A 12,361-nucleotide genomic window follows, 5' to 3' on the forward strand; every position below is an offset into this window, starting at 1 on the left:
GGTAAAGGCTTCTGAATAAATAGGGGTGTTACATAACCAATATTTTTTTTGGGTGGAAATGTAAGTAATATTATAAAACCAAGCCAAAAGAGGCCATCAAACACCATTACAACCATTGCAACTATTCACCAATGTTCAGACTACCATATACATACATTATAACACACATTACATGAGTCCTCGCTGAGTACACCAGTCAATCTCCCCTCTTTTCAGACTTCCTACAGAGATATTCATAAGCCGCATTCTACAATCAAACTTTATACGCTTAAGGATAACAGCAGGGTGAGTCACATATCCATCCACACGACAAGTATTTCTGCAAAGCCAAATGTGGTATTGCATAGCAGCAACAAGTGAACTAAGGAGCAAGCGGGTAAAACCAGTATGTTTCCTGATTCTCAATATACTGTCAGTACTAAGATGAACAGGTACCTGCATCTGCAACCAGGCAAATAACTGAGTATAACATTGCCTGGCATAAACACATTCCTGGAATAAATGTCGATGATTCTCATCATGAATGCCACATAAAAAACATCTAGTTTGTTGAGTAATACCCATCTTAAAAAGCCTATCAAGAGTCAAGAGTCTTTCCTGATTTAGGAGCCAAAGAATAAAAGAGTGTTTGGGAATGATGAATTTGTTCCACACACTCTTGAACCAAGGGACCCTGCTCATATCATGTTGAGTGAGCCACTTATACCCATCATTTATCGTGTACTTCTCATCATCAGCAGACCATTTCCCTTGCACATAAGCATCTTTAAAGACCTCTTTGATCTCACACACTTTCCTCCATGCCCAGGAACTAGCACTAGTAGGTTTATAATCCATGCAATCAGTCTGTTTTATATAAACTTTGTCCACCCATTGAATCCACAAGTTATCCTTCTTCCTTGCTATCCACCATACCAATTTACCCACAGCAGCAATGTTCCACTGTTTTGTATCCACAATTCCAAGCCCTCCAAACAGTTTCCCTTTACATAGAGTATTCCAAGCTACTAAAGGAGCTTTAGAGTAGGAATCATCCCCCTCCCATACATAACCAATATTATGTTATAATGCAACGACCACTAAAATATGACTCACATGACCATTCAAACGTATATTAAAACTGAGTAGGATTAACCTACCTTTAAGCAATCCAGCTAACAATAATCTTACACAAAAACCGTCAACTAAATATAATAATAAAATATATTTAATTACTAACTAATATAATTAAATTAAATACGAATTAATTAATTAAAATTACTCTTAAGCTATTGAAAAACTCGACTCATACCCGTACTCACTCCTAGCCCCGACAACCACCACGCCTCAGTGCCACCATGGACCACCACCACCGGCCATGGTGGTCCATGGCCAGCCCAAACACCGTGGTAACAACAATAATAAGACACGACAACCACGACACCAACACAACACACACAAACCCGCACCACACACACAAACCACCAAGGATCGCCACCACCACCACCTTGGCACCCCCTAACCACAGTGGGTCCAACCACAACCACCATGTCGGCAGCCACCACCGGCAACAACAACAATACCCGACAACAACAAATCCGATACATACACAACCCGACACAAACAGCACCAAAGAGGCGCCTAATGTAGCCACCACCGTGGCCACCACCACCACGGTGGTCACGACACTACCCAACACCCAGCACCACCACTAGCAGCCACCAACAACCATGACAACCGCAACAAACAACAACAACCACAACCATACACACGACCAAAACAGTACGTACACCCCTTTTACAACCGTTTTTCCACCACCCACGGCCACCCTAACCACCACCCAAAACCACCACTACAACCCCCACTCAACCCTTGGCAAATCTCACCCAAGGTCAGCCCAAGATAGTCACAAAAGGTGGGTCAGAAATCCATCTTAAGACGGTCGCACAACAACAACAAATAACCAAATAAAGGCTCGGTCAAACTCCTAATTACACGGTCAACGGCGGTCAACGTAGTGGTCAATGACGGTCAGAGGTGAGTCAGGGTCAAGGCGGGTCGATGGAATAAATTAAATAATATATAAACTAGTTTTAAGACGGTTTACCTTACGATCTCGAGGCGGAAGGATAAAAGACGATCTTCCCTTTTTCTCCCTTTTCTTCTCTTTTTCTCTCTTCTTTCTCTCTAGGATTTTGGTGGATATTATGAGATTGTGCTAGGATAGGGTTGATGGGTGGATAAGGGTACATAAGGTGAGTGTGGCATACGTATATTATACATGTATAGCATATCGTATTGCGTATTATCATTATCATTACAACTTATTATTATTATTATTATTATTATTATTATTATTATTATTATTATTATTATTATTATTATTATTATTATTATTATTATTATTATTATTATTATTATTATTATTATTATTATTATTATTATTATTATTATAAAGGATGCACGCAGCTTTCATTAAATGAAAAATAAAAGTTTACATGAAATTGGTGGGGAGCCGAGAGACAATCTGGGCTCCCACACCCTTAGCAACAGCAAAGCTAAGTTTAGTAAAAATGTAAGCGGCCACCCGAGCCCCCGCATCCTGAGATACCAAAAATTTCTGGATCCGCTTAAGCAAGGCAACAACATTCGAACCCAGCTCCCCAAGTGAAGAGAAAGAGAAGGGAAGGAAACCATAACCCGCTGTCACGCACAAATCCCCATACTTCGCACACTTACGCTGAGCAGCATCAGCGACAACCCGGCCAGGCACAAAATCCGTCATCCCAGTCTGAGTCAAAGTAGAAGACCCTGTCAAGTCAACGCACACATCATGCCCTCTGTCCCAAGAATAAAGCAGCAAATCCACAGGACGAAGAGAGCCACCATGCCCGTCAACCAAACCGATATCAACCTCCTTTCCCGCAGAAATACCAGATCTATAGCAGATGTCGAATAGAGTGTCACGGACGAGGTTATGCCGATGTTTAACGCCCACAGTACCAGTACAAGAAACAGCGTGGTCCCCAAAAACATCACCAGCAAAAACCCGAGAGCAAGCAGGACAGGGCCTAGATACCGTGAATAACGGAACACCCAGACAATACCCAAGCACACTACAGTAAGTCCTCCCGTTCATAGTCTGACCCAACCCCGAGATAGGAACCGCACGCAACCAATCAGAGGAGTGGGAACCCTGCTGAGACTGACACAACGAAAGTTGCCGTGGTGTCAAAGAGAAAACAGTCTCTGAGGCAGCAGCAACCGTCGCGAAATATATGTCTGCCAATTTCTTCATAAGTTTTGGGGCAGCAATTTCACAAGGGTTACCTAAGATACCAGAGCCTATAGTCGCAGTAAACACCCGCGCGGCATCATCAAAAGTAGGGCCAACAGCTTAGCCTGCAAATCAGCAGACTGCAAACGGGACGCAATAAAAGCATAGTGTAAAACATCTCTCGCCGCATAGACACCAAGACCACCAAGATGAAAAGAGAATGTATCAAGGCGCCACTGCCAATCCCCAAAACCCGGGCCAGACGCGGTGACAATACGTTTCAAGCTGGAATGAAGAGCAGCATCAAAAGGAAGATGGACCGACCCAAAAACACCGGGGGAGCAAGTACGAAGGGAGAAATAGAGCTTAGAAATATTATTATCATTATTATTACTCCCTCTGTTTCTTTATATATGATTTTCTCACATTTCGAGACACTCCTTTTCTCTTCAATATCTCCTAAAATATAAGACTAAATAATGTGATATGTATACTCATATGAAAGAGCTTTTCGTAAGGAATTTAATGTTAACATTTTTATAATTTTTGAACAAATATATTTATCTTAATATTAAAGTCAAAGGCTTACCTCGTAAATGTAAAACGTCATATATTAAAAAATGGAGGGAGTATTATATTATCATTATTATTATATTATTCCGTCTCATACATAATTCGTATAAAATGCAACATAATATTATTTATATAATTATAAAATACGGGGTATTACAGAACATCATTAGAATCACCCGCTAGTCACTGATATCCCAACGAAACAGAAAATTCATGCTCTGACCTTCTCCACTCCTCATCAAACATAAAAGGTTTCAGAATGTCTTTAACCTCACATACTCTCCTCTAAGCCCAGCTAGTGCTAACAGTAGGTGTATAATCAATTCAGCTTCCCTGCTTTATGTATATGGAATGAACCCATCTTACCCATAAATGATAAGCCTTCATCTGAACCCACCAAACATATTTCCCAACCAATGCAATGTTCCATTGATGTAGATTTTTTAGCCCTAATCCACCTTTCCTCTTTGTCTTACATATTTTCTTCCAAGACACTAGAGCAAGACTCTCCTTAAGCTCATTCCCATGCCATAAGAAATCCCGCAACTAGCTTTAATTTTATTCAACATTGCTTTTGGAAAAATGAAAATACGAGCCCAATAGTAATGTAAAGAACTCAGCACAGACTTTATGAGTACTGCCTCCTCAACATAAGAAAGTTTCTTTGCCCAAATTCTCTTTATTCTTTATGTCACCTTATCTACCAAACATTGACAATCAAGGATAGCCCACCTCCTTGGTATGATATTCACCCCTAAATAGCGAAAAGGAATGCTCCCCCTCTTCATACCAGAGGCATCCTCAATCCCCTTCAAAATAATGTCACCCACACCATTGCTATAGAAACTGGACTTTCCACTGCTCATCTTGAGTCCAGAGGAGATAGAAAAGGTCTCAAAGATGCTAAGCAAAAGAGTAGCTGGTATCAGGTCACCCCTACTAAATAGCAATAGGACATCATCAAAACACAAGTGTGTGAGGCTTAATCTAGCACAAACAGGATGGTATCTAAATCCCTTAAACTTGTACAAGATCCCCAATAATCTACTCAGATATTCAAGATAAATTGTGAACAACAGGGGGAGAGGGGATCCCCCTACCTAGAGAGGGGATCCCTCTTCCTTAGCCCTCTCTTATCCTTAAAGAAACCAAACACATCACCATTCAGTGCAAGAGAATAAGAAGGAGTATAGACACATTGCATGATAAGTTCAATACTAGTATGTGGAAATTTGAGGCCAGACAGCATATCTTGAAGAAATCTCCATTCAATTGAATCATATGCTTTTTGCAAATCAATCTTCATCATAATCCTTGGTGAAAAAGCTTTCCTTTTTTAAAGTTTTATAAGATCTTGTCATATAAGGATGTTCCCCATTATGTCTCTGCCTTTGATGAAGGCACTTTGAGAAGAACTGATGATATCAAGGAGTATACTGCTTAGTCTTGTGCACATAACCTTAGCCAAACATTTATACATTGTATTGCAACAAGCAATTGGGCAAAATTGAATTACAATATTAGGAATATCTGTCTTTGGTATCAATGTCAAAATAGTGTTATTTGACTCTTTCACAATCTTCCTTGAATTAAAGATACTCATAACTGCATCACACACCTCTTTTCCTATTATATGCCAAGAGTCTTTGAAAAATTGTATACTGTATCCATCCGAGCCTGGTGCTTTGGTCCCAGGAATGGAGAACATTGCATTTTTATCTCCTCATCAGTAACATGCTTGGTCAGAATATTTCTATGTTCATCTGTGAGGCAATTACCAGTGGAAATGACACCATGATGAACAGGCTGGACCTCTTTTGATTCTCCTAACATACCCACATAGTAGTCCTCAAAAGCTCTCTTAATATCCTCAGGGTTATAGCATAATATCCCCTCCATATTTTTAATTTGGTAAACTCTATTCCTTGCTCTTCTTCTTTTTATACTTGAGTGGAAGAAAGAAGTGTTTGCATCTCCTTCTTTTACCCAGTTCTCTTTTGCTTTCCGTGCCAGAAAAACATTCCTGGCTTTGACCAAATGAATTAAATCCTGTGCATAATCTCTCTGAGCTTTGCAAAGGTCATTAGTCAGAGGATTATGCATCAGTTGCTCCTGGAAATGCTTAAGAGCCAGTTCAGTGATCTGGGTTAGGTTCTCAATGTCACTAAACTGGTCTTTATTCAGTCTCTGAAATGCACCTTTTAAACCTTTCAGTTTTTTCACAACTTGGAACATGGGGTGCCAAGGACCTCTACATTCCACCCAGTTGTCACTACCTCCTCAAAATTATCAGCTAAAGCCCACATATTAAAGTATTTAAAGGGTAACTTCTTCCTTTCCATCACCTCATCAGTATTAATTATGCATAGACAGTGATCAAATAACCCTTCAGGGAGGAAATTTGCCACAGACCCACGAAACATCTAAATCCAATCATCATTTACTAATACCCTATCAAGCCTGCTGTACACTTTTATATTATCCTCATGCTTATTGTTTCAGGTGTAGAAGGAGCCATTCACTTTCAATTCATGTAAATTACCGATATCCCTCATGTCCCGCATGGGTGCCATTTCAGCCCACGTAACAGCACCACCGTCAATTCTTTCACTCTTGTAACTTATTGAAACCATAGACCACAGTAAACCAGTAAGAAGTCTTCTTCATCTTATCAAAAACCTTAAAATGAATGTACTGAGTTGTGACACTTAACATATCCACCTGAAACTGGTTGGGCTCCCACATAAGCCAGACTCTGCCACCCTGCTGCCAACTACTATTAGTGCAAATTGACCAATCCTCACAGATATTTTTCCTCACTTTTTGTCACTTCTTGCCCATTATTTTAGTTTCTAATAACCCAAACAGCCCTATTTTATTCTGGTGTAAAAACCACCTTATTTCTTTTTGTTTATCTAGGGTGTTCATACCTCTTATATTATAGAAGCCCATACTACCCATTATCATTATGGACAACCTAGCTTACAGCTTTTCCCCTACTCTCACTTCTAGCTTTTTTTATAGACAGAGTCGGGGCATCCATGAAGGTTATTCCCCTTGGGGTGAAATTTCTAGATTCTACAGTCTCATGCCTTAACATTCTGCTTATGAACCTTCTGTTGGGGTTGGTGTCCTTAACAGTTAGTGCAAGGACTTATAAACCTCTAAAAGGATCAAAGGGCATACCTTTGGTATTATTATCAGTTGATCCACGTTTATCAATAACGGTTGGCTTGCTAGATAAGTTTGACGTTATTGTCATACAGATGGCGGTGATCAACTGGTCCCTAAAAGTCACACCTATAGGATACGTTTGAGAGACGTGACGGTATGAAAATACAGTCATGTAGATGCCAAATTTGACTAACCAGTTAGTCCGAGTTATTTGACTAGTAATTAGTCAGAAATGTGATGTTGAGATATTATATTTAATACGGATTAAATATCATGAGCTAAAGGCGAATTAACAGATTAATTCGTAAAATTAAATATAAGCGTTTTATATTTAATTAAATGTATATTGAATATTAATTATACAATATCGTTTTGTCGGACATGTATTAATACTTCAACTAACCCGTGTTATTAGTTGATGTTTTAAGCCGATAACCGATGACGATTTATAATAAGAAACCGCGTCATATACATTTAGCAAGACGAGTCGGATCAGTCGGATCACGAGTTAAATGAGGAGGAAGTGGAAAGCCCACTCCCCCCTCTAGTGACCCGCGGACCGAGGTCATCAAAAGGAGAGGTTTCTTCTCCTTTTGAAAAATAATTCATTTGGAAAAATAAACTAGGGTTTTAAAGAGCATTCTCCTCTGAAAAACCGAGATCTCTCATCTCGAAAAACTCACATCAGTTCTCCCAATATTGCAAGGCAATCGGAGAACACCATCTAGCACGAGGGCATATCTCGGACAAGTCTTGGGTGCAACAATTAGGAGGGAATCTCGTTTGATTTCTGTTCTTTACGCCGTGCATCAAAGGACCCGAGGTTGATTTCTAATCTTTATTGTTTCCTTGTTATTTTCGTTTTATGACTATAAATTACATATGAATTTTACGTTATAGTCCTACAATTAAAGGGTAGTATACGGATATATACCCACAAGTGGTATCAGAGCGAGGCCACGTAAATTTTCCTATGTGTTTTTCATAAAAACGATTTGAGACGATCATGTTTTGTCTAGAAAACCGTGCGGCTGGAATTTTATTTCAGTTGTTTTCTGTTTTTTTTGAACCGTGTCATGTTTACACACGGCTGATCTTTTGTTTTCGATTTGTTTTCACATATTGTTGTTTTATACGGAAATTATAACAATATGTCATGTTTTGGCAATTTATAAAATTGTTTTGATGTGTTTTTGATCAGTTTTGCGATTGTTTTGTTTCATCAAAACAGTTTTCACGAGGGTTTTAAGTTTTCAGAGACTTTTGCACTCGATCGACCAAGTTTTTAATCGATCGAGTGGTTTTTCTGTCTTATTTTTGTTCGATCGAGTCCCTGTGGTACTCGATCGACCCCTCTTCTAAACCCTACTGCTCGATCGAGTTGTCCTCGTACTCGATCGAGTAGATTTGCTGATAAAGGTACTCGATCGACCACCAGTTTAGTCGATCGAGCACTTTCTGTTTGGCAACCTTCTCGATCGACTTGCAGATCAGTCGATCGAGCCCCTTAGTTCCTCGATCGAGCACTTGTGTCCCTGGATCGAGGGATTTCCGTTTTGACAGCTTTGAAAATTTGTTTCTTTTGATTTAAATTTTCTTTTGGCTTCAATATGTACTTTATACGGATATTGTACACTCGCTATGATTGTGAAACGGTTCACACACGTACCATTAAGTTATTTTAAAGCGTATTTAAAGTAACGGATTGTAATGGATTAAAATTAAATGATAGAAGCGGTTTTATCACATGATTTTTAATCATTAAAAGGTGGTTTGGATAAATTTAACATAATTACGGAATTATGTCACGAATGATTTTGTTTTTAGTTGATGCATTTTTATTTATCGTTTATTTTGAATGCCGTGAATGCCTTTTATTACGTATTTAATTTTTTTTACAATCAGTTGTAACTTAGTGTGGCCTTAGTAGAACGTGTTACCGTAATGATGGAACACGGTCTTGGTTGTATTTTGAGATCTCGTATCTCCGTTTTGTTTTTTTTTTTCACTTGTAATTACAGTTTTAATTAGAATGTAATTAGGTTTATATTTTGTAATTTTATTTGTAATTTTTGAGAAGACCAAAGATGGAGACCGGATGCTCACTCCCGCTACTTGGATCAAGATGGAACATCAAGACAAGCTTTTCGGGTCCAACGGTGGATTCCAAAGTTGTATTATGTTCTTATACTAGGATAGGCCACACTAGGACCTTTTTATTTACGTATTGCATTCCTTTATTTATTTTTCGTAACGATAATATGCATCATATTCCGCCTAAAAACCAAACCACCTAATTATTGCATGAAAACTGACACATATAGAGGTCACGAGTTAGTTTTCATTGACATTCTCATGTCACACGTTTTAAAGCCATCATCCAAATAAATTCATTCACGACAAACGCTAGTTATTCGTTCACTTAAAATGAATTATAATTTTGTTGATGGGATCTTCCTCGTATAAACTAAAATTGAGAACGGTCTTTATAGGTCAAACTCCAATGAGTCCCTTCTTCGTCGGTAGGCATAATATGACCCCTTCTACGTCGGGTAAGTTGGAACCGATTGACCTATTTTATCTCAACACTATGGTCACTAAACGATCCTGTGATTATGGTGGACTATAGATGGGATTTACGGAAATCTATCGACCAAGAGTTCTTACGAAGAATTAGCTAAACAGTTGGCTTATCAATTTACAGAAATTGAGTCTTGGGATCACTTGTATCATTCTTGAGGGAGATCAATTATGCAAGTGCGAGAGTCTACATGTTAAAATGAATTTTAAAATAGACTTAAATCACCTCGATGAGTTGCTTATTTCGTTTTGTTTTTCTTTCTTTTTCGGTGTAGATCACGTTTTTAAAGCGCTAAACAACAAATGGTGGTTCTACGATAACCCAATGCCAAGTGCCACATTGGACCGTGAGTCCCGGCTTCGGATCTTCATGAATCGGATGAATCGGTCTACTCGATCGAAGAATGATGGATCCAACTTCGCGGACCGGGAGGCGGCATTACGGAATCTGCTGCTGGCGCGACGGGAAGCTCAAATATCTCTTGGAGCCCATCCCGGCAAACCCAGGTCCCACGGCTAGAGCTGCTGAAATCACCAAGTTTAATGATTTCTGTATGGAAGCGGGTGCGATTAAAAACGTACTCATTTTTGCAATGGAACCCAATTTGCAGAAACGCTTCATAGCCCATGGTGCAAACAAGATTTTCACCACGCTCACCAAGGAATTCTCGAAAGCACCGAGAATCGTGACCTATGAGCATACCACTCGCTTCTTTGATGCGAGACTCCCGAAGGGCCAACCGGTTAGCCCACACATTCTCAGCATGATTGAGAATGTCGAGAAACCGGAGACCTTTAATCGTAACATCAGCGAGAACATTGTTATCGACCGCATACTTCACTCACTCCACGATGGTTATTCGCAATTTAGAGCGAATTACTATATGAATGATTTGAAGAAGACTCCCCATGAACTGCACTCCCTCCTCGTACAGACCGAGAAGGACATGAAGTTCAGTGGGAGCATGAAACAGGATGTTCTCGTTGTGTCAAATAAAGGAAAGGGTAAGGGCAAAGCTCAGGCAAACCTAGCAGTAGGTAAGGCGAAGTTCAAGAAGTCGGGTTCAGGTAAGAGTGGTCCTGGTGAGTCGAGCAACTCATCAGGCACGACAAAGAGCAAGAATGAAAACATGGAATGCCATCACTGCCACATGACTGGGCATTGGAGACGCACATGTCCTGTTTATCATGAGGACTTAAAAGCAGGTCGTGTTAAACCTGTTGGTATGTCTTCTTCTTCTACTTTTATTCATATGATTGAGATTAACCACGCAAGTTACGGAACTTGGGTACTTGATACTGGTTGTGGTTCTCATATGTGTAATCATGTGCGGGGGCTCGAAACATCGAACCCCTCGTAAAGGGTGAGGTGGACTGCGTGTTGGGAATGGAGCAAGAGTATTTTGCCATCTCAAAGGGGACATATGTGATCCAGCTTCCAAGCGGATTTGAGTTGTCATTATATGACTGCTATTATGTACCTAGTCTTTCTAAGAACATTATTTCGGTTTTCGCACTTGACAAACTTGGTTTTTCATTTGTAATAGAAAATAATGCTTGCATTTTCTCATTACACGATATGATTTCTGACAAGGCGAGTCTCCATGAACGGAATTTATGTTTTAGATCGGACCAATGAAATATTACACGTAATGAATAAAAAGTTAAAGGTTGGTGACAAAGATCAAACGTATCTATGGCACTCCCGTATGGGACACATTAATGAGAAACGCGTAAAAGACTCATCAAACATGGAGCTATCTCGGCCTTTGATTTTCAATCATTTGGCACGTGTGAATCATGTCTCATCGGTAAGATGACTCGGATTTCCTTCAAAGGTGTTGGAATGCGCGGCTGGCGACCTATTAGGGCTCATACACACGGATGTATGTGGTCCTATGTCAATCACCGCACGAGAAGGCTATAGGTATTTCATCACTTTCACGGACGATTTAAGTAGATATGGCTATGTCTACTTAATGAAGCACAAGAGTGAATCCTTTGAGAAATTCAAGGAATACCAAAATAGGGTACAGAACCTATTGGGTAGAAAGATAAAAACACTGCATTCGGATCGTGGTGGCGAGTATCTTTCTCACGAGTTTGATCAACACCTAAAGGACTGTGGGATTGCCCTACAGTTAACTCCACCTGGAACACCTCAGTTGAATGGTGTGTCCGAACGGAGAAATCGAACACTACTTGATATGGTTCGATCCATGATGAGTCACACGATTTTACCTGATTCATTATGGGGTTATGCTCTTTTGTCAGCCGCTCTAATACTTAACCGAAGTCCGTCTAAAGCTGTTGACAAGACTCCATATGAACTATGGAAGGGAACGGTCCCTAACTTGTCCTTTATACGGGTTTGGGGCTGCGAGGCTTATGTCAAGTGGAGACACGAGGATAAGCTCGGCCCGCGATCGGTCAAGACATACTTTATAGGTTATCCTAAAGGAACACTTGGTCATTACTTCTATTCGCCAACCGAACAACGTGTTTTTGTTGCGGCTAGTGCGACATTCTTAGAGAAGGAATTTCTCGAGAATGCAAAGAGTGATAGAACCTTCGACCTGTCGGAGATTCCAGAACCAAGTACCGAGCAACTATTGGAGGAACCTATTCCTTCAATCCCGGCTGCGGTTAACATTCCTGAGGAACCTAGGAGGTCGGGAAGAGTCTCTATTCCTCCGGACAGATACATCGGTATGGTCGAGGAACATGACATAGATGACGTTCTACTCTTAACGAGTAGTGAACCCGCAACCTATAAAG

At 40.0% G+C, this 12,361-nt stretch overlaps 1 protein-coding gene across 1 annotated transcript; it reads right to left on the reverse strand.

The window, feature by feature from the left end:
* Positions 1-168: 168 nt before the first annotated feature.
* Positions 169-5,135, reverse strand: LOC141601536 (uncharacterized). The gene is made up of 3 exons (XM_074421829.1): positions 4,930-5,135; positions 4,620-4,765; positions 169-983 (listed from the first exon to the last, which is right to left on the reverse strand). The coding sequence occupies exons 1-3, from the start codon at positions 5,133-5,135 to the stop codon at positions 169-171; spliced, it is 1,167 nt and encodes a 388-aa protein (XP_074277930.1).
* Between the last annotated feature and the right edge of the window lie 7,226 nt (positions 5,136-12,361).

This window comes from Silene latifolia, chromosome 9 (assembly GCF_048544455.1).
Source record: "Silene latifolia isolate original U9 population chromosome 9, ASM4854445v1, whole genome shotgun sequence".
Lineage (NCBI taxonomy): Eukaryota > Viridiplantae > Streptophyta > Magnoliopsida > Caryophyllales > Caryophyllaceae > Silene > Silene latifolia.

Excerpts from the sequence above, each read along its gene's own strand:
- LOC141601536 (XM_074421829.1), bottom strand. The coding sequence starts at position 5,135 with ATGAAGATTGATTTGCAAAAAGCATATGATTCAATTGAATGGAGATTT. Across the intron at positions 4,766-4,929 it reads AAGAGGGATCCCCTCTCTAG|GGGTGACCTGATACCAGCTA; the intron begins GTAGGGGGATCC and ends GCTATTTAGTAG. Across the intron at positions 984-4,619 it reads GGGGATTGAGGATGCCTCTG|GGAAACTGTTTGGAGGGCTT; the intron begins GTATGAAGAGGG and ends CTCTATGTAAAG.